The sequence below is a fragment of the Stenella coeruleoalba genome (genome assembly GCF_951394435.1).
Source record: "Stenella coeruleoalba genome assembly, chromosome: 7".
Taxonomy (NCBI): Eukaryota; Metazoa; Chordata; class Mammalia; order Artiodactyla; family Delphinidae; genus Stenella; species Stenella coeruleoalba.
Genome location: NC_137153.1, coordinates 73,362,820 through 73,386,127, shown reverse-complemented (window position 1 = coordinate 73,386,127; position 23,308 = coordinate 73,362,820). Strand labels below are relative to the sequence as shown.

The following is a 23,308-nucleotide window of genomic DNA, read 5'->3' as shown; positions in this document are numbered from 1 at the left end:
ATAGGGAAAGAGACCTAGCCATATTTTAAATAAGCGTGTTATCCAATATCAGCTATAATGCTAATTCATAGAATCAAAGAATTGTAGATCCAGGGTGTATGAGGGAAGTGAGTATTAGAAATTAGCTAGTCTGTATTTCTCTAAGTGCATTTGTCAGAACACTGGCCTGTAGGAAAAAAGTGTTTCCCAGTCAAACAAGTTTGTGAACCGAGCATCCTGTATTTTCCTCCCCTTGAATATTCACAATGAAAAGTCAACTCGAAGTCAGCATTTCCCAGACTTATTTGACCACGGAGTCTTTTCTTATCTAGGTAATAGGTGTTAACATCCTGCTATAGGAAATGAGTCCAGTCTCATGGTGGAGGTCCGGAAAATTGAGCCACTTAACCGGAGGCAACAGAGCCAGCAGTGCCAGGACGAGAACCCATTGATGGTTGATAGCCTCCCCCAGAATGGCTGCGAATTTGTATTGACAGCAACAGATCCAAAACATTCCAAGATTATTTTTTTCCCTTGAAACTTATTTTAAAAATCGTTTCTAGTATAACTTAGATTTATCCCTTAGCAGATGGAAAATGTGTCAATTGTCTCATTCAATTTGGTAGTACTCTCTATTCATATGCATCAGAAACAGAACCTGAATAGTAAGCATGGTGGGGAACTAACGGCTCAAGAGGCTCTCAGTCTGAGGGGTGGGGAAGGGAGAAAGCCAGTAAGCAATTACACAAGGAGATATGTAATTACAAATTACGACACGTGCTACGAAGAAGATGAACTATGTGCTCTCAGGCTGAGCTTAATTTGCAATCACTTTTGAATTGACCGAGATTCAGATGGGATCAATAACAGCTGTTTTTATGGTATCTTGGTACTCAGCTCCCGCCTACAGTCTGAACCACGTAATAGCCCCTCCCCCCTTCTTGTTTTTCCAGCCGGGTGGAGCAGAATGAGAGCGCAGTGAGCCGGCCCAGCCCCTCTCCCAGCCGTCGCCGACGCCCACCATGAACCACTTGGAGGCGGCCGCGGAGGTGGAGGTGACGGACGAGGCGGCAGGCGGGGAGGTGAACGAGTCGGTGGAGGCCGACCTGGAGCACCCGGAGGTGGAGGAGGAGCAGCAGCAGCACCATGCGGGCCGCCCCCCGCGCGGGCGCGCCGTCGAGGACCTCCGCGCCCAGCCCGGGCCGCAGCAGCAGCAGCAGCAGCAGCAGGAGGAGGAGGAGCGCGGGGAGTGCCTGGCGCGCTCCGCCAGCACGGAGAGTGGCTTCCACAACCACACGGACACGGCCGAGGGCGACGTGATCGCCGCAGCGCGCGAGGGCTACGACGCCGAGCGCGCGCAGGACCCCGAGGACGAGAGCGCGTACGCAGTGCAGTACCGGCCCGAGGCCGAGGAGTACACGGAGCAGGCGGAGGCCGAGCACGCCGAGGCCACGCACCGCCGCGCGCTGCCCAACCACTTGCACTTCCACTCGCTGGAGCACGAGGAGGCCATGAACGCTGCCTACTCGGGCTACGTCTACACGCACCGGCTCTTCCACCGCGGCGAGGACGAGCCCTATGCCGAGCCCTACGCCGACTACGGGGGCCTCCAGGAGCACGTGTACGAGGAAATCGGGGACGCACCCGAGCTGGACGCGCGCGACGGCCTGCGGCTGTACGAGCAGGAGCGAGACGAGGCGGCCGCCTACCGCCAGGAGGCCCTGGGCGCGCGGCTGCACCACTACGACGAGCGCTCCGACGGCGAGTCCGACAGCCCCGAGAAGGAGGCCGAGTTCGCGCCCTACCCGCGCATGGACAGCTACGAGCAGGAAGAGGACATCGACCAGATCGTGGCCGAGGTCAAGCAGAGCATGAGCTCGCAGAGCCTCGACAAGGCGGCCGAGGACATGCCTGAGGCCGAGCAGGACCTGGAGCGCGCCCCCACCCCGGGCGGGGGCCGCCCGGACAGCCCCGGGCTACAGGCGCCGGCGGGGCAGCAGAGGGCGGCTAGCGGCGAGGCGGTGCAGCGGTACAGCAAGGAGAAGAGGGATGCCATCTCGCTGGCCATCAAGGACATCAAGGAGGCCATCGAGGAGGTGAAAACCAGGACCATACGCTCGCCTTATACCCCCGACGAGCCCAAAGAGCCCATCTGGGTCATGCGCCAGGACATTAGTCCCACCAGGGATTGTGACGACCAGAGGCCGGTGGATGGAGATGTAAGTGTGTGCGGGTTCAGGCCCGCTCAGCTCCACGCGCGGCCAGGAGGGGAGACGGGCGCTCGGTGGCATCGTTTGTCATTGGGAAATGACTTGATGAGAGAAACGATCTGTGGGGATGCTCAGAAACAGCTTGTGCTTAAGCGCGCCTGAGTGAAACACAGGTGGGAGGGAGTTAAGTGTTAAGAGGTTGCCGTAAATCAGTGGTTCTCAAACTGTTCCTGGAGCACTTGTTCAGAAATTGATTTCCAGGCGCACCGCTTCCCATCCCCTAGTTTCCCACTTAGAAGGTATGGGGTGGGGCCTGAGAATTTGTATTTCTAACGTCAAATAAAAAAACAGGTCTGGATTGAGTAAGGAGAGACTATTGGAAAGCATTATTGCAAAGGGGAAAGGTCCTATTGTAACAGGGGAAGGGGGACTGTTGCAGTAGCAGAACCTCTAAGATCTGCAAGCGTCTCTAGAGTTAGGCACAAAGGGGGTTCTTTTTGAGGGAGGAGTAAACAAGGCTTGGAAGAACAAGGTGTGAGGAAGTGGGATGAAGCACGGCTTGAACGCATTGCCCAGGAAAGAGTGTTTTAACCTGACATCAGCCTATTCCCAGGAGGAGCTGTTGAGTAGGGGTGGGAAGCTGGCCAAAGTTCAAGGACCTGGAAGAAGGCGAGGAGCTTCACGAAGGCTGGTTAATAAGAATTTTGTCTTGATTAATCAGCAGTTCAACTAACCATTTGTCAGGCAAAGAATGTAAATTTGGAGGGGCTGTGTCTGGCCTTGTCCTAGGTAAACAAGGGGGCACCTGTGAGCTACTCAAGTCTAATGGGAAGGTAGGTTCTTTGCCTAAGCCATTTCCAGAACACAAAACGAGGGGAGGGGAGCCCTTAACCTTTGCTGTTTTCCAGGATCTCAGGGCTCAGGTGAAACTCAACGTTGTCACTAATAAGTTCCCAGGTGATGTTAATGCTGCTGGTCCCAGGACCATAATTTGAGAACCACTGCCTTAAAGCAACCCTTAAAAGTTTGGGATGGATAGTGTGGCCTCTTTGGAGAAAATCAAGGAAATCCTTCTGCCTTTTGGGGGTGTCTGCAGTTTTTTCACTGTGACTTTCAGGAAGGGCTTAGTTTTCATCTCTGGTGGTACCAGAGTGTCCTTCTCACCTCACAAAAGACATGTTTTTGAACTGAAATACACTTTCTTGTGAAGAGCTACAGAAAGCTATTGCTGCCCTGTCTGCATTTTATTTTCTGTGTTTGAAATACCTAAGAAATTTGATAACTCGGCAAGCTTGAGTGTCACCACAGTCTATTCAAAATAAATCAAGAAGGCTAACCTTTACCCCCACTACCTGGCTCTAAAGATTCTCTTTCTCCTCTGACTCTCACTTTTCCATTCTCTTGAATAATTTTGAAGCACTTTCATTTTTTTAAAGCACTTTCGTTTAAAATGCGAGCTTGGAGTACAAGAAGGGTCAAGTGGTTAAATTCGGTTTCATTTAATTCTGCATTTTATGATTGCACCAGCCTATTTCTCGGTATATCTTTTGGAGTGAGAAACAATTATTGGAAGCTGTTTGTTCATTTTACTTAAATAGGTAAAGGGCTATGCAGATCAGAAAGGTATCGTTCGCCTGCTCTTTTAGTAACAGCATTGGCTGTTAGCTGATTAAATCGCTGGCACCTTTAAGGCAAGGTTGGGAAGGGATCTGCATCCTCCCAACCAGGGGGCGGCATTGGGTCAGTTAGTTTAGCATGCTTGGTGTCTCCCTCTGCTTTCCAGGCTTCACAGTCAAACAGTTAAAAATAGGTGCACTCACGTGCAGAATTGTCGGTGACCTCCCGCTGTCTCCAGGTTCCCTGTGGCTTGGAGGGATGGAGTGCAGCAAGTATTTTGCAAATGTAGTGGAAATGGAGCAGGTTTTTAAAAGTAGGGAGCTGTCAAGAGGCCGGGTTCTACATCCTTTTTAGAAACTTGGAAAGCCATCCGAGAAAAAGATGCGGGAGCATTCGGTCCAGATGCTGGCCTCTTCCTTCAGCTCTCTCACCTGCACCAGCTCCATGAAACTACTAGCTTAACCACCTGGTCCCTGCAGCCTCACGATGAACCCATCACCCAGCCTCCACTAGGGCTGGGGGCTTGCTTTTATCCATTTGAACTAGGAAAACAGCTTAACCCTCTTGCAAGATGTTTCATTCAGGAGGTAGAATTGATTCCAGAATATTGGGTGATGCTTTAGAAACCCATCCAGTCAGAAATTCAACTTGACACTAAGAAATTGGTTAGTTGGGCTTTCTGGGTTATGAATAGTTAATACAAAGCAAACCCCAAGACGTGTGCTTTAAAATATTCCACCAGTTGTCTTTAAGCCATTTGAATTTGTGGGTTGCATTTCATCGGTCATGCCACATTTATCGGAAAGACCTTCATTTGCTACCTCTTTGATGGTATCATGGGGGAAATACATACATTCTGTGGATTTCTTCCTCAGCATCAAAAAATATTTACTGAATGCTCATTCCGTGTATACTGTTGTAGAAAATGGAAAAGCACTATTAAAAGCCACGTGGCCTGAAGTCTTTCTAGAAGGTACTTGTTAAAAATACAAATTACTACCTTTCTTTTCCAAACCAGAATACCTAAGATGGGGTCCAGTGATCTGGGGTTTTGTTCATTAGGTTTGTTTTCCTTGTTTGTTTCTGTTTTGTAAATTCTCCCTGTGATTCTTGAGTATGTGAAAAATTAAGAACCACTGATGTAAAGGACAAGTATCATCTGGGTAGTTTCCCCATGTTAGCTCTATGGATTAGAGACCTAGCTAGTTAGAGACCTAGACCTAAACCACAGGTGTGGTTTCATGGAAGGGGCTCTCCCACTGTGGTTTTGGTCAACTGGCCTGGAAAAGGGGCCCTGGAATTCTTGTTACAGAAACAGCGCGTTCTCAAAATAGCAACATCAGAAACTACAGTGATGCAAATAGATGGTAATAAAAACCACCTGTACTACTACTTGCCAGAGGTATCTGCTGATAGCTAAATCTGCTCTAAACACTACTTTTTTTTAAACATCTTTATTGGGGTATAATTGCTTTACAATGGTGTGTTAGTTTCTGCTTTATAACAAAGTGAATCAGTTATACATATACATATGTTCCCATATGTCTTCCCTCTTGCGTCTCCCTCCCTCCCACCCTCCCTATCCCACCCCTCCAGGCAGTCACAAAGCACCAAGCCGATATCCCTGTGCCATGCGGCTGCTTCCCACTAGCTATCTACCTGACGTTTGTTAGTTCTAAACACTACTTTTAATTCACTCGGACCTTTAGCATTTTTCTCATACTTGGAGGAAACTGGCATCTGTTTGCAAGTGAATCCTACAGAATGCGAAAATAGGATTGCTCGTTAGCAAGGACTTACTGAACATAGACTAGATGCTCTGCAGTGAGTGAATATAATTGTTTTTTGAAAAAAGTATTTATAAATGCTTTGCTTCTAGTAAAGGCTCTTTTCTAGCTATATGTTTGAAAACTACCACCCAGCCCCCTTCTTGAAAAGTATTGTTAATGAATGACCAGTTCTGAAAAGTTCCGCAGCCTACCCATCTCTCTTTAGGCAACAAACTCACTCTGAGTAGAGAACAGAGCGGGGGTGGAATCAGAGGGATGGATGGGAGCAAGCACACAGCGTAATGGGAGGGTTTTGGCTACTTGGAGTAGTGTGTTGCACAGTTTGAATTGGTCTTTATCACTGCTCCCTCTTAAAGCTACACTAAACATACAGACACTAATATGTATAAAATGGATAACTAACAAGAACCTGCTGTTTAAAAATAAATAAATAAAACAAAATTCGGAAAAAAAAGCTACACTAAAATGACAGTAAAATTATAAAAATACGTAAAGCCACAATCACCAGGAGACAGAGGAAACAGCAGCAGATGAGAACAACAAAATTTTGGAACACCATAGTGGTGACTGGCTGTGGTAGACATTAGTGCCCCTCCCCCATATTGCCAGCTGTCCTCTGCTTTCAAGCCCAGGGATGACTGCACTGCACCTCCTCATACCCTAGGAGCAAGACAAGGCCAGTGAAACGGGAGCAGTGAAATGTGATGTTGCTTCTAGGCGGGAGCAGCTCAGAGCACCTTCTTCCCCTGAAGCCTCAGGTTAAGATGGCGGTGTCACAGGATGGCAGAGCCTCTGTCCGTGTGGGTCCCAAGTGACCGTGATGAGCCGGGCTCTCTCCTGCCCCTGTGGACATGTAGTGTGAGAGAGGAAGCAACCTTTGTTGTTTTAAGCCTTGGGGATTTGGGGTGGTTTGTTGCCACAGCACAGCCTGATCGATTCTCACTCATACACTGATGAGGTTTCTGTGTTCCCTACTCTGTGAGGATTTGTGCCGGGGACCCCCAAGGAAGGCTAAGGAATTTGAGACACCAGATACCGCCGATGGCAGGAGTATGGCTGAAAAACAAAAGAGGATTGTTTGAAGGTGTGTCACAGGAGAAATTAGACTCCAAATCCCTTCTCCAGCCCATGCCACCAAGTTTCCACTTCTCCTCCACCCCCCACAGAAGGTGGGAGGTTTACTGTAAAGAGAGGGTGAGCCAGAGAAGTGCTGGAACTAGCCACAGCTGAAAAAGGGGTTAAGGGGTACCTTATGGAACACAGGACCCACTAAGCAGTGAGACTGTGAGAAAGGCTTGGAATTCTTAGCCATCAGGCTTAGAACCTACCCCCTCGCAGCCCCCAGCCCCAGCCGGAGATTAGAACATTCCTCTCTGAGGAAACAGAAAGATGCAAGAGTAGGTACCTACAGTTACTCATGTTTGGGGCTTTTCCAGCATAAAATCTGGTTCCCTACCTGATCACCACGCAATGAAGGTTACTGCTGCTCATGGACCTTCCAACAGGCTTTTTGGGACCCACTGTTAAATATGGTGGATATCCAAGGATCTCCGGACATTTGACGAACATCTCTTAACATGAAAGACAAAGACACAAAAAGAGCAAATGGAAAAGGAACTTGGAGAAATAAAGGCAGTACTCAGAGCAGGAAAAAACTATAAAACATTCATCAGTATTCTCAGAAGGGTAGGAGAAGATAGGGGAGCCACTAAATTAGGATGCCATTTTAAAGAAAGAACATTCCAAAAAAAAATTTTTTTTACATCTTTATTGGAGTAGAATTGCTTTACAATGCTGTGTTAGTTTCTGCTTTATAACAAAGTGAATCAGTTATACATATACTTATGTTCCCATATCTCTTCCCTTTTGCGTCTCCCTCCCTCCCACCCTCCCTATCCCACCCCTCTAGGTGGTCACAAAGCACCAAGCTGATCTCCCTGTGCTACGCGGCTTCTTCCCACTAGCTATCTATTTTACGTTTGGTAGTGTATATATGTCCATGCCACTCTCGTGCTTTGTCACAGCTTACCCTTCCCCCTCCCCATATCCTCAAGTCCATTCTCTAGTAGGTCTGTGTCTTTATTCCTGTCTTACCCCAGGTTCTTCATGACATTTTTTTCCCTTAAATTCCATATATGTGTGTTAACATACGGTATTTGTTTTTCTCTTTCTGACTTACTTCGCTCTGTATGACAGAATCTAGGTCCTTCCACCTCGTTACAAATAACTCAATTTCATTTCTTTTTATGGCTGAGTAATATTCCATTGTATATATGTGCCACATCTTCTTCGTCCATTAATCTGTCGATGGACACTTAGGTTGTTTCCATCTCCAGGCTATTGTGAATAGAGCTGCAATGAACATTTTGGTACGTGACTCTTTTTGAATTATGGTTTTCTCAGGGTATATGCCCAGTAGTGGGATTGCTGGGTCATATGGTAGTTCTATTTGTAGTTTTTTAAAGAACCTCCATACTCTTCTCCACAGTGGCTGTACCAATTCACATTCCCACCAGCAGTGCAAGAGTGTTCCCTTTTCTCCACACCCTCCCCAGCATTTATTGTTTCTAGATTTTTTGATGATGGCCATTCTGACTGGTGTGAGATGATATCTCATTGTTTTGATTTGCATTTCTCTAATGATTAATGATGTTGAGCATTCTTTCATGTGTTTGTTGGCAGTCTGTATATCTTCTTTGGAGAAATGTCTATTTAGGTCTTCTGCCCATTTTTGGATTGGGTTGTTTGTTTTTTTGTTATTGAGCTGCATGAGCTGCTTATAAATTTTTGGAGATTAATCCTTTGTCAGTTGCTTCATTTGCCAATATTTTCTCCCATTATGAGGGCTGTCTTTTGGTCTTGTTTATGGTTTCCTTTGCTGGGCAAAAGCTTTGAAGTTTCATTAGGTTCCATTTGTTTATTTTTGTTTTTATTTCCATTTCTCTAGGAGGTGGGTCAAAAAGGATCTTGCTGTGATTTATGTCATAGAGTGTTCTGCCTTTGTTTTCCTCTAAGAGTGTGATAGTTTCTGGCCTTACATTTAGGTCTTTAATCCATTTTGAGCTTATTTTTGTGTATGGTGTTAGGGAGTGATCTAATCTCGTACTTTTACATGTACCTGTCCAGTTTTCCCAGCACCACTTATTGAAGAGGCTGTCCTTTCTCCACTGTACATTACTGCCACCTTTATCAAAGATAAGGTGACCATATGTGTGTGGGTTTATCTCTGGGCTTTCTATCTCCTTCCATTGATCTATATTTCTGTTTTTGTGCCAGTACCATACTGTCTTGATTAATGTAGCTTTGTAGTATAGTCTGAAGTCAGGGAGCCTGATTTCTCCAGCTCCATTTTTCGTTTTCAAGATTGCTTTGGCTATTCGGGGTCTTTTGTGTTTCCATACAAATTGTGAAATTTTTTGTTCTAGCTCTGTGAAAAATGCCAGTGGTAGTTTGATAGGGATTGCATTGAATCTGTAGATTGCTTTGGGTAGCAGAGTCATTTTCACAATGTTGATTCTTCCAATCCATGAACATGGTATATCTCTCCATCTATTTGTATCATCTTTAATTTCTTTCATCAGTGTCTTATAATTTTCTGCATACAGGTCTTCTATCTCCTTAGGTAGGTTTATTCCTAGATATTTTATTCTTTTTGTTGCAATGCTAAATGGGAGTGTTTTCTTGATTTCACTTTCAGGTTTTTCATCATTAGTGTATAGGAATGCCAGAGATTTCTGTGCATTAATTTTGTATCCTGCTACTTTACCAAATTCATTGATTAGCTCTAGTAGTTTTCTGGTAGCATCTTTAGGATTCTCTATGTATAGTATCATGTCATCTGCAAACAGTGACAGCTTTACTTCTTTTCTGATTTGGATTGCTTTTATTTCCTTTTCTTCTCTGATTGCTGTGGCTAAAACTTCCAAAGCTATGTTGAATAAGAGTGGTGAGAGTGGGCAGCCTTATCCTGTTCCTGGTCTTAGTGGAAATAGTTTCAGTTTTTCACCATTGAGGATGATGTTGGCTTTGGGTTTGTCATATATGGTCTTTATTATGTTGAGGAAAGTTCCCTCTATGCCTACTTTCTGCAGAGTTTTTATCATAAATGGGTTTTGAATTTTGTCGAAAGCTTTTCTGCATCTATTGAGATCATCGTATGGTTTTTCTTCTTCAATTTTTTAATATGGTGCATCACGTTGATTGATTTGCGTATATTGAAGAATCCTTGCATTCCTGGGATAATCCCCACTTGATCATGCTGTACGATCCTTTTAATGTGCTGTTGGATTCTGTTTGCTGGTATTTTGTTGAGGATTTTTGCATCTATGTTAATCAGTGTTATAGGCCTGTAGTTTTCTTTCTTTGTGACATCTTTGTCTGGTTTTGGTATCAGAGTGATGGTGGCCTCGTAGAATGAGTTTGGGAGTGTTCCTCCCTCTGCTGTATTTTGTAAGAGTTTGAGAAGGATAGGTGTTAGCTCTTCTCTAAATGTTTAATAGAATTCACCTGTGAAGCCATCTGGTCCTGGCCTTTTGTTTGTTGGAAGATTTTTAATCACACTTTCAATTTCAGTGCTTGTGATTGGTCTGTTCGTATTTTCTATTTCATCCTGATTCAGTCTTGGCAGGATGTGCATTTCTAAGGATTTGTCCATTTCTTCCAGGTTGTCCATTTTATTGGCATAGAGTTGCTTGTAGTAATCTATCATGATCTTTTGTATTTCTGCAGTGTCTGTTGTTACTTCTCCTTTTTCATTTCTAATTGTATTGATTTGAGTCTTCTCCCTTTTTTTCTTGGTGAGTCTGGCTAATGGTTTATCAATTTTGTTTATCTTCTCAAAGAACCAGCTTTTAGTTTTATTGACCTTTGCTATCGTTTCCTTCATTTCTTTTTCATTTATTTCTGATCTGATTTTTATGATTTCTTTCCTTCTGCTAACTTTGGGGTTTTTTGTTCCTCTTTCTCTAATTGCTTTAGGTACAAGGTTAAGTTGTTTATTCGAGATGTTTCCTGTTTCTTTATGATTTCTTTCCTTCTGCTAACTTTGGGGTTTTTTGTTCCTCTTTCTCTAATTGCTTTAGGTGCAAGGTTAAGTTGTTTATTCGAGATGTTTCCTGTTTCTTAAGGTAGGATTGTATTGCTATAAACTTCCCTGTTAGAACTGCTTTTGCTGCATCCCATAGGTTTTGGGTCGTCGTGTCTCCATTGTCATTTGTTTCTAGGTATTTTTTGATTTCCTCTTTGATTTCTTCAGAGATCACTTCGTTATTAAGTAGTGTATTGTTTAGCCTCCATGTGTTTGTATTTTTACAGATCTTTTCCTGTAATTGATATCTAGTCTCAGAGCGTTGTGGTCGGAAAAGATACTTGATACGATTTCAGTTTTCTTAAATTTACCAAGGCTTGATTTGTGACCCAAGATATGATCTATCCTGGAGAATGTTCCATGAGCACTTGAGAAAAATGTGTATTCTGTTGTTTTTGGATGGAATGTCCTATAAATATCAATTAAGTCCATCTTGTTTAATGTATCATTTAAAGCTTGTGTTTCCTTATTTATTTTCATTTTGGATGATCTGTCCATTGGTGAAAGTGGGGTGTTAAACTCCCCTGCTATGAATATGTTACTGTCGATTTCCCCTTTTATGGCTGTTAGTATTTGCCTTATGTATTGAGGTGCTCCTATGTTGGGTGCATAAATATTTACAATTGTTATATCTTCTTCTTGGATCAATTCCTTGATCATTATGTAGTGTCCTTCTTTGTCTCTTCTAATAGTCTTTGTTTTAAAGTCTATTTTTTCTGATATGAGAATTGCTACTCCAGCTTTCTTTTGGTCTCCATTTTCATGGAATATCTTTTTCCATCCCCTTACTTTCAGTCTGTACGTGTCTCTAGGTCTGAAGTGGGTCCCTTGTAGACAGCATATATATGGGTCTTGTTTTTGTATCCATTCAGCCAATCTGTGTCTTTTGGTCAGAGCATTCAGTTCATTTACATTTAAAGTAATTATCGATATGTATGTTCCTATTCCCACTTTCTTAACTGTTTTGGGTTTGTTATTGTAGGTCTTTTCCTTCTCTTGTTTTTCTTGCCTAGAGAAATTCCTTTAGCATTTGTTGTAAAGCTGGTTTGGTGGTGCTGAACTCTGTCAGCTTTTGCTTGTATGTAAAGTTTTTAATTTCTCCATCAAATCTGAATAAGGTCCTTGCTGGGTGGAGTAATCTTGTTTGCAGGTTTTTCTCCTTCATCACTTTAAATATGTCCTGCCAGTCCCTTCTGGCTTGCAGAGTTTCTGCTGAAAGATCAGCTGTTAACCTTATGGGGATTTCCTTGTGTGTTATTTGTTGTTTTTCCCTTGCTGCTTTTAATATGTTTTCTTTGTATTTAATTTTTGACAGTTTGATTAATATGTGTCTTGGCGTATTTCTCCTTGTATTTATCCTGTAGGGGACTCTCTGTGCTTCCTGGACTTGATTAACTATTTCCTTTCCCATATTAAGGAAGTTTTCACCTATAATCTCTTTAAATATTTTCTCAGTCCCTTTCTTTTTCTCTTCTTCTTCTGGAACCCCTATAATTCAAATGTTGGTGCATTTAATGTTGTCCCAGAGGTCTGTGACTGTCCTCAGTTCTTTTCATTCTTTTTTCTTTATTCTGCTCTGCAGTAGTTATTTCCACTATTTTATCTTCCAGGTCACTTATCCGTTCTTCTGCCTCAATTATTCTGCTATTGATCCCTTCTAGAGTATTTTTAATTTCATTTATTCTGTTATTCATTGTTGCTTGTTTCATCTTTAGTTCTTCTAGGTCCTTGTTAAATGTTTCTTGCAGTTTCTCTATTCTATTTCCAAGATTTTGTATCATCTTTACTATCATTATTCTGAATTCTTTTTCAGGTAGACTGCCTATTTCCTCTTCATTTGTTAGGTCTGGTGGGTTTTTATCTTGCTCCTTCATCTGCTGTGTGTTTTTCTGTCTTTTCATTTTGCTTTTCTTACTGTGTTTGGGGTCTCCTTTTTGCAGACTGCAGGTTCGTAGTTCCTGTTGTTTTTGGTGTCTGTCCCCAGTGGCTACAGTTGGTTCAGTGGGTTGTGTAGGCTTCCTGGTGTAGGGAATTGCCAGCAGTGGAGGGTCTCCTGCAGAGGTGGGCGGTGGCTGTGGTTCACAGTCAGGACAAGGACACTGGCATCAGAAGTTCTGGGAAGCACTCCCTGGCGTGAGCCCTCCCAGAGTCCCCAAAAATTTTTAATTAAAAAATGCCAGCAGGAATTTTTAAACTCCTTTAGTAGGAAGCTTAGAAGACAAAGTAGAGGAGATCTTCAAGAAAGTAGAATAATTAAGGTAATGGATGGAAAGAAGTAGGAACCTAGGTAAAATTGAGATATTGTGAAAGACTGTTTCCTGGAAGCAAAGGACATGAGAGTTTCCTGATTAAAAGATTCCATTGGCCGGGCTTCCCTGGTGGTGCAGTGGTTGAGAGTCCCCCTGCCGATGCAGGGGACACGGGTTCGTGCCCCGGTCTGGGAAGATCCCACATGCCGCGGAGCGGCTAGGCCTGTGGCCCATGGCCACTGAGCCTGCACGTCCAGAGCCTGTGCTCCGCAACGGGAGAGGCCACAACAGTAAGAGGCCCGCGTACCGCAAAAAAAAAAAAAAAAAGAAAAAGAAAATGGAAGAAAATGAGATTCCATTGGGTGCCTAGAACAGTGAAATAAAAAAAAGATCCACATAAATTTCAGAACAGAAGGTAGAAAGAGAACATCCTCCATGCTTTCAGAGAGGTAAAAACAGGTTACAAATGATCAGGAATCAAAATGGTGATGGACTCCTCAAAAGCAACACTGGAAACTGGGAGGCCTACACCCAGTCTAATTGCCAATTAAGTGTGAAGGTGGAATAAAGATATTTTCAGTTACACAGAGTCCCAGAAAATTTACCTCCCAAGCACCTTTTCTCAGGAAGCTAGTAAAGGATTGCTTCCCCAAAATGGGCGTGTAAATCAAACTCAAGAAAGAAGATGGGATCCGGGAAACGGAATCTAACAGGAGAAACAGGCAAAGCAATGCCCAGGGTGATGGGGGAGGAGATGACAACCATGTAGCAGGACAAGGCATCAGCCAGTCTAGGGTGGACCATAACTTGGAGAGCTCCAGGTAGGAGGTTTCCAGAAATGGTGGAAATGAGAGATTTCCTAATATGTTTTTTTTAATATTTTATATCTGTATTTAATTAGAACTTTTTTTATCTTTGAAGGATATACTACTTTTTAAATTTTTTAGTTTATATTGGAGTATAGTTGATTAACAATGTTGTGTTAGTTTTACGTGTACAGCTAAGTGATTCAGATATACATGTATATATTCTTTTTCTAATTCTTTTCCCATTTAGGTTTTTACAGAACATTGAGCAGAGTTCCCTGTGCTGGAGAGTAGATCCTTGTTCGTTATCTGTTTTGAATATGGCAGTGGGTACATGTCAATCCCAAACTCCTAATCTATCCCTCCCCTGCACCCTTCCCCCCTGGTAACCATAAATTCATTCTCTAAGTCTGTGAGTTTTTCTGTTTTGCAAATAATTTCATTTGTGTCATTTTTTAGGATTCCACATATAAGTGATATCATCCGATATTTGTCTTTCTCTGTTTGACTTACTTCACTTACCATCCCTGTCACTGCAAATGGCATTATTTCATTCTTTTTAATGGTTGAGTAGTATTCCATTGTATATATGTACTACATCTTTATCCATTCATCTGTTGATGGACATTTACGTTGCTCCCATGGCTTGGCCGTTGTAAATAGAACTGCAGTGAACATTGGGGTGCATATATCCTTTCCAACCATGTTTTTCATCATATATATGCCTCGGAGTGGGACTGCTCATTCATATGGTAGCTCTCTTTTTTTAGTTTTTTAAGGAACCTCCATATTGTTCTCCATAGAGGCTGTACCAATTTACATTCTCACCAACAGTGTAGGAGGGCTCCCTTTTCTCCACACCCTCTCCAGCATTTATTGTTTGTAGACTTTTTGATGATGGCCATTCTAACTGGTGTGAGATGATACCTCATTGTAGTTTTGATTTGCATTTCTCTAATAATTAGCAATGTTGAGCATCTTTTCATGTGCCGCTTGACCATCTGTATGTCTTCTTTGGAGAAATATGTATTTAGATCTCTGCCCATTTTTTTGATTGGGTTGTTTGGTTTTTTTTTGATATTGAGCCACATGAGCTGTTTGTAAATTTTGGAGATTAATCCCTTGTTGGTCACATCATTTGCAAATATTTTCTCCCGTTCTGTGGGTTGTCTTTTTGTTTTGTTTATGGTTTCCTTTGCTGTTCAGAAGCTTTTAAGTTTCATTAGGTCCCATTTGTTTATTTTTGTTTTTATTTTCATAACTCTAGGAGGTGGATCAAAAAAGATAGTGCTGCAATTTATGTCAGAGTGCTCTGCCTGTGTTTCTGTTTAAAGGTTTTTATAGTATCTGGCCTTACTTTTAGGTCTTTAATCCATTTTGAGTTTATTTTTATGTATGGTGTTAGACAGTGTTCTAGTTTCATTCTTTTACATGTAGCTGTCCAGTTTTCCCGTCACCACTTATTGAAGAGACTGTCTTTTCTCCATTGTATATTCTTGCCTTCTTTGTCATAGAGTAATTGACTATAAGTGTGTGGGTTTATTCCTGGGCTTTCTGTCCTTTTCCATTAATCTATATTTATCTTTGTGCCGGTACCATACTGTTTTAATGACTGTAGCTTTGTAGTATAGTCTGAAGTCACAGTGCCTGAATGGAGGACCAGCTCCATTTTTCTCTGAAGATTGCTTTGGCTATTTGGGGTCTTTTGTGCTTCCATACAAATTCTAAGATTTTTTGTTTTTGTTTCATTTTTCCAATGAAAAATGCCATTGGTAATTTGATAGGGATTTCATTGACTCTGTAGACTGCCTTGGGTAGTATAGTCATTTTGACAATATTGATTCTTCCAGTCCAAGAACATGGTATATCTTTCCACCTGTTTGTGTCATTTTCGATTCATTCATCAGCATCTTATATGAATAGTTTTAGGAGTACAGATCTTTTGCCTCCTCAGGTAGGTTTATTCCTAGGTATTCTATTCTTTTTGACACGATGGTAAATGGGATTGTTTCTTTACTTTCTCTTTCTCATCTTTTGTTGTTAGTGTATAGAAATGCAACAGATTTCTGTGTCTTAATTTTGCATCCTGCAACTTTACCAGATTCATTGATGAGCTCTAGTAGTTTTCTGGTAGAATCTTTAGGATTTTCTATGAGTAGTATCATATCATCTGCAAACAGTGACAGTTTTACTTCTTCTTTTCCGATTTGGATTCCTCTTATTTCTTTTTCTTCTCTGATTGCTATGACTGGGACTTCCAAAATTATGTTGAATAAAAGTGGCAAGAGTGGACATCCTTGTCTTGTTCCTGATCTTAGAGGAAATGCTTTCAGCTTTTTACCATTGAGTGTGATGTTTGCTGTAGGTTTCTCATATATTGCCTTTATTACATTAAGTTCCCTCTGTGCCCACTTTGTGGAGAGTTTTTATCATACATGGGTGTCAGATTTTGTCAGAATTTTTTTATGCATCTATTGAGATGATCATATGGTTTTTATTCTTCAATTTGTTGAGGTGGTGTACACACTGAATGATTTGCAGATATTGAAAAATCCTTGCATCCCTGGGATAAATCCCACTTGATCATGGTGTATGATCCTTTTAATGTATTGCTGGATTTGGTTTGTTAGTATTTTGTTGAGGATTTTTGCATCAGTGTTCATCATGATATTGGCCTGTACTTTTCTTTTTTGTGTGTGGTATCTTTGGTTTCAGTATCAGGGTGATGGTGGCCTCATAGAATGAGTTTGGCAGTGTTCCTTCCTTTGCAATATTTTGGAATAGTTTCAGAAGGATAGATGTTAACTCTTCTCTAAATGTTTGATAGAATTTGTGCACACAGCCATCTGGTCCTGGAGTTTTGTGTGTTCGAAGTTTTTTTAAAAATCAGTGTCAATTTCAGTCTATTCATATTTTCTGTTTTTTCCTGGTTCAGTCTTGGAAGGTTGTATCTTTCTAATAATTTTTCCATTTCTTCCAGGTTGTCCATTTTATTGGCATATAGTTGCTTGTAGTAGTCTCTTATGATCCTTTGAATTTCTGTCGTGTCTGTTGTAACTCCTTTTTCATTTATAGTTTTATTGATTTGAGCCCTCTTCCTTTTTTTCTTGATGAGTCTGGCTAAAGGTTTATCAACTCTGTTTATCTTTTCAAAGAACCAACTTTTAGTGTCATTGATCTTTGCTATTGTTTTCTTCCTCTCTATTTCATTTATTTCTGCTCTGGTCTTTATGATGTCTTTCCTTCCACTAACTTTTGGTTTTGTTTGTTCTTTAGTTGCTTTAGGTGTAAGGATAGGTTGGTTTTGATTTTTCTTTTTTCCTGAGGTAAGATTGTATTGCTGTAAACTTCTCTTAGAACTGCTTTTGCTGTACCCTGTAGGTTTTGGACCGTCATGCTTTCAGTTTCATTTGTCTCTAGGTATATTTTAATTTCCTCTTTGATTTCTCAGTGATCCATTGGTTGTTTAGTAGCATATTGTTTAGCCTCCACGTGTTTGTGTTTTTTAGGGTTTTTTTCTTGTAGTTGATTTCTAATCTCATAGCATTGTGGTCAGAAAAGATGCTTGATATGATTTCAATTTTAAGTTTACTGAGGCCTTGATTTGAGCCCAAGATGTGATCTATCCTGGAGAATGTTCCATGTGCCCTTGAAAAGAATGTGTATTCTGCTGCTTTTGGATGGAATGCTGTATAAATATCAATTAAGTCCATGTGGTCTAATGTGTCATTTAAGGCCTGTGTTTCTTTATTGATTTTCTGTCTGAATGATCTGTCCATGGATGAAAGTGGGGTGTTAAAGTCCCACACTATTATTGTGTTACTGTCAATTTCTCCTTTTATGTCTGCTAGTATTTGCCTTATATACTGAGGTGCTCCTGTGTTGGGCGCAGATACATTTACAATCGTTATATTTTCTTCTTGGATTGATCCCTTGATCATTATGTAGTGTTCTACTTTGTCTCTTGTGACAGTCTTTATTAAAGTCTATTTTGTCTGATATGAGTATTGCTACTCCAGCTTCCTTTTGATTTCCATTTGCGTGGAATACCTTTTTCCATCCCCTCGCTTTCAGCCTGCATGCGTCCCTAGATCTGAAGTGGGTCTCTTGTAGACAGCATATACACAGGTCTTGTTTTTGTATCCATTCAGCCAGTCTGTATCTTCTGGTTAGAGCATTTAATCCATTTACATTTAAGGTAATTTTATCAATATGAATGTTCTTACTGCCATTTTGTTAATTGTTTTGGATTTGTTTTTCAAAGTCTTTTTTTCTTCCCTACCTCTTCTGTTCTCTTGTGATTTGGTGGCTAACTTTAGTGTTGTATTTGGACTGCTTTTTCTTTTTGTGTGTATCGTAGATATTCCATGAGGTTTTGATAAAGCAGTCTGTATATAAACAAGATTGTTTGAAGTTGCTGGTCTGTTAATTTCAAATGCATTTCCAGTATCCTGCATTTGTGCCCTCCTTTTCTCACAATTCCTAGTTTTGATATCATATTTGTGTGCGAATGATTTCCTGCCTTTATGTTTGCCTTTAGTGGTGAGGTTTTCTATCCGTAATTTTCTTGTTTCTAGTTGTGGCCTTTTCTTTTCCGCCTAGAGAAGTTCCTTTAGAATTTGTTGCAAAGCTGATCTGGTGGTGCTGAATTCTCTTAGCTTTTGCTTGTCTGTAAAGTTTTTGATTTCTTCATCAAATCTGAATGAGAACCTTGCTGGGTAAAGTATTCTTGGTTCTGGGTTCTTCCCTTTCATCACTTTAAATATATCACGCCACTCCCTTCTGGCCTGCAGAGTTTCTCCTGAGTAATCAGCTGATAACTTTATGTGAATTCCCTTGTATGTTATTTGTTGCTTTTCCCTTGTTGCTTTTAATATTTTTTGTCTTTGATTTTTGTCAATTTGATTACTGTTTGTCTCGGCGTGTTCCTCCTTGGATTTATCCTGCCTGGGACTCTCTGCACTTTCTGGACTTGGGTGACTGTTTCCTTTCCCATGTTAGGGAAGTTTTCAGTTATTATCTCTTCAAATATTTTTTCAGGTCTTTCTCTCTCTCTTTTCCTTCTGGGACCCCTATAATATGAATAGTGGTGCAGTTAATGTTGTCCCCAGATGTCGCTTAGACTGTCCTCATTTCTTTTCATTTTTTTTCTTTGTTCTGTGGCAGTCATTTTCACCATTCTGTTTTCCAGCTCCCTTATCCATTTTTCTGCCTCAATTATTCTGCTATTGATTTCTTCTAATGTATTTTTCATTTCAGTTATTATATTGGTCATCACTGTTTGTCCTTTAGTTTTCATAGGTCTTTGTTAAACATTTAGATCTGTGCCTCTCTTCTTTTTCTGAGATCTTCAATCATCTTTACTATCATTACTCTGAATTCTTTCAGATAGATTGCCTATCTCCACTTCATTTAGTCGTTCTTCCTGGGGTTTTATCTTGTTCCTTCATCTGGGACATACTCCTCTGCTGTCTCATTTTGTCTTTCTGTGATTGTGGTTTCTGTTCTGCAGGCTGCAGGGTTGTATTTCTTCTCACTTCTGCTGTCTGCCCCGTGTTCTAAGAGGCTGTGCAGGCTTCCTGGTGGGAGGAACTGGTTCCTGCCCACTGGTGGTTGGAGCTGGGTCCTGTCCCTTTGGTGGGCAGGGCTCTGTCAAGCAGTGTGTTTAGCAGGAAGCTGTGTGCTTAGGAAGACTTTAAGCAGCCTGTCTGCTGATGGGTGGGGCTGTGTTCCTACCCTGTTGGTTGGTTGGCCTGAGGTGTCCCAGCACTGGAGCCTACAGGCTGCTGGGTGGGGCCAGGTCTTGGTGAGAAAATGGTGGCCTCCTGGTGGGCTCACACCAATGAGTACTCGCTAGAACTGTCGCCGCCAGTGTCTGTCCCCATGGTGAGCCATAGCTGCACCCCACCTCTGCAGGAAACCCTCCAGTGCTAGCAGGTAGGTCTGGCCCAGTCTCTTATGAGGTCACTGCTTTTTCCCCTGGGTCCTGGTATGCACGAGACCTTGTGTGCATCCTCCAAGAGTGGAGTTTCTGTTTCCCCCAGTCCTGGGGAATTCCTGTGATCAAATCCCACTGGCCTCCAAAGCCAGATTCTCTGGGGGCTCCTCCTCCCACTGCCAGACCCCCAGGCTGGAGAGCCTGACGTGGGGCTCAGAACTTTCACTCTTGTTGGAGAACTTCTGTGGTATAATTATTTCCCAGTTTGTGGGTCAGCAACTTGGTGGGTATTGGATTTGATTTTATTGTGATTGCGCCCCTCCTAATGTCTTCTTGTGGCTTCTTTGTGTTTGAATGTAGGGTATATTTTTAAGTAGGTTCTGTGGGGGGGGGTTGTTGTTGATGTTTGTTCAGCAGTTAGTTGTGATTTTGGTGTTTTGTAAGAAGAGGTGTGCTCAAGTCCTTTTACTCTATCTTGTCTCCATCTGAGATTTTCTAATATGTTTGTACTGAGAGGAATCTCAGATTGTCTTAAGAGAGTTTGGCATAAATTATTGATCAGTACACAGAAAACTAAACAAATGGAAAAACAATGCAGCTATTTACCTCACTGAAAACAATTGTTACGCAGGCACGAAATGCGATAATGTAATGCGTGCGCCTCAGGGAGTACCACGTGCGTAGTCCTCAGCATGCAAACACTGAATATTGATTAACCAGAAATGGGAATATTGAGAGGATAAGGGAAGGTATAGTATAAAATAGGTAAATCCTAGTCTTTTATAGTAGAAGCCAAGAAATAATGTCTGCAATTGAAAAATCAAGGAGAGGCAGTGTAAACACCTTATTTATGATGTGGAAGTAAATACCAGAAGAAATGCTAAAAGGGGGTGGGGAGGAGTAGGGAAAAGGACTTCAGTTTTTGCCATAAGCCATATAGTACTGTTTGACTTTTAAAACTGGATTTCTGTATCTCTTTGCCTTATTAAAAAAACAAGAGTTGGGGGCTTCCCTGGTGGCGCAGTGGTTGAGAGTCCGCCTGCCGATTGGGGAGACACGGATTTGTGCCCCGGTCTGGGAAGATCCCACCTGCCGCGGAGTGGCTGGGCCCGTGAGCCATGGCTGCTGAGCCTGCGCGTCCGGAGCCTGTGCTCCACAACGGGAGAGGCCACAGCAGTGAGAGGCCCGCGTACCACAAAAAAAAAAAATAAGAGTTGGAATCGTTATTCAGAGATCACTAACTGTACAAAGGGATTGTCTCAATGTTATCATCCATTTTCTTGAAAAAACAGAGAAAGGCAAACACTTCTGTATATTATGTGCACAATTTATAGAAAGTGACTGCTTTATTAACTGTTATATGGTGAGCTGAGTGTTCTGAGTTTTTCATTTTAATTTCATGCTGTGTTTGTGTATGTACTAAGCACACACACTTACATTTGGCTTATATTACACACATAAGAGTAAAGAGGTAAAAAGTAGGTCAAGGATAGGGCTGTACTGCTTAAGGTGAAGAACCCTAATTGGTAAGTGGATTGGCATCTTGACAGTGAATAACCTGAAGAGTTCAGGAACTGTGGGTTTGATAATGGGCTTAGAGTTTAGAAACTGCTGAACATACATGGGAAGGATGGCAGCTAGAATACGAATAGCTGCAGTGAGAATGATGTTTGCTGAGGTCAAAGTGGATGCATTGATTTCTCCTCAGGTTTATATACTCACTTAGGTTAATGGTCTGTACTTTAAAAATGAAATGTTTTCAAGGTACCATAAGCCATGGTAGGGTACATATAACGGCCCATTCTGCAACTTAGGGTCAGCGGTAAATGGCCATATCCTTGGCAATGGGGAGTAATGCTCTAAATAACAGAACCGTGTTGTCAATTTAAAAAAATTCACTTTTCTGTGAACTGTGAGGACCTGATGTGACCAGGGTAATGTTTTTAAACATGTAATAATCTTACTGTTACAACTTGGAAATGAAAAGGCCTGACCTGGAAGTCCCTATCAGAGAGCAAATATGTAATTTATTTCAATTATGAAAAAGCCAAAGGAGGTAGGAGTATGTGTGCTTTTGCTCTCTCCTCCTGGATTTGAAGTATTCCTGATTATTTTAACTCACCTTTTGCGTATTACCTGTCAGTTCAGCTCCAGACCAGCCCTGTTTACAGGGCAAGGCAGGTATCTCCCCACTGTCATCAGAGCATCACCATATTGGAATCACTGGCACACACCAGTCTGATGATCTGCACAGCAGAACGCTAGGTCTCCAGTTCTCTGTGCTGCGTGGAATGAAGATACGTGATGGGAAAGATTGATTTTTTTTAACCCCCAGGCTCCAGTTTTTTCTCTTGACCTGACCCCACTCCCAAGAGGAATCTTTCTCAACTTTTTAATGGATTGTCTCACTAGTCAGTGTGTATGTGAAGCTGTGTCAAGAAATGTGGGGAGAACCGCAGGGAAGGAGCTGCATCATTTTGCCAGAGAGCATTTTGTTGTCACTTTCCAGGTAGCAACGCAGCACGCAGGGCCATGGTTTGGGTATCTCACATGCTCGCTTAATAAGTTGGAGCTCAGGAAACTTCCCAGGAGTCTTCAGAAACCATTGTGTTAGTTCTCCCAACTGTACGCTCTCGGTATTTTCTGTCAGTGGACTGAGGCTGTACAGGGGAGGAAGGGAAGGTGCAGGGAGGGGAGCAGATAGATCATAGCTAATTGAATTCCATATGTAACCCAGTTAAATCCTGGGCCCATGGAATTATAAATTGCGATTTATCTGTAAATGTGATCATCTTCAAAATGGGAAATACTCCCATTACAGGTGTATCTGACAACATGTCCTTAATACAGAGATGTAGCTTGTCAATCCACTTTCTTTGAAACACAGGTTTTCACTGGAGAGCAGGCATGGCGAGGATGTTGGGTTTTTTTGACAAAGGCCACCTCACTCTCCTGAAGAGTCCCACTGGCAATTTCTCTCTCCCGCTGTTTTGCACAGGAAGACAACGGGCACTCAGCTGCCCACTTGGTGTGCCTGGCTGACCTCTTTAGTTGGTCACATCCTGCCCGTGGGACACCAGAAACGGACGAAGTCTGGGAATGTATTGAAGGAGGTTTGGAGCCAGGCTGGGCATTTTGGCCTCAGTTTCCACAGACAGAATAGCTGAAAATAGCTGGGTTATGTGACCCAGCAGCCTTGACCTACCAGTCATGGTCTGTGACACATTTCACAGCTTTAGAGCACAAATTATCCAAGATGTCTATACCCTTTGTCTTGGGCAAAGACAGATTCCTCCGGGCAGTAATTTCCTCATGGAATTTCAGGTATGACTAGGCAGACCCCACTGGACCGAGACCAGATGGTGCTTTGGGCATGTAAGGACCCCCCGCCCCCGCCCTGCATTGGCTTACTTATTGGCCTTGTACTTACAAATTCTACATCTGCTTCTGTTTATGCGGACTTGCCTCCATACCCCACTCCTTACCACACTGGCTCTCACTTCTGACCAGATCCCATTCGTATTCAGTGCAGTCAGGGCCCCAGTCTTTGAACGGATAGATTCCAGATTCCAGACTTCCTGATTAAAATCTCTGGAGGTCGGATCTTATCATGAGTATCTCTGAGGCCCAGTC

General features: G+C 42.3%; 1 protein-coding gene across 1 annotated transcript in view; it reads left to right on the top strand.

Moving 5' to 3' along the window:
• Positions 1-1,001: 1,001 nt before the first annotated feature.
• The window catches only part of APBA1 (amyloid beta precursor protein binding family A member 1), a gene marked incomplete at its 5' end in the record, with an annotated part of 81,224 nt that continues 58,917 nt past the window's right edge, over positions 1,002-23,308 (top strand). The window contains one exon of the mRNA XM_079926264.1: positions 1,002-2,198. Within this exon, the coding sequence (XP_079782390.1) occupies positions 1,002-2,198 (1,197 nt within the window). The remainder of the gene's footprint in view (positions 2,199-23,308) is intronic.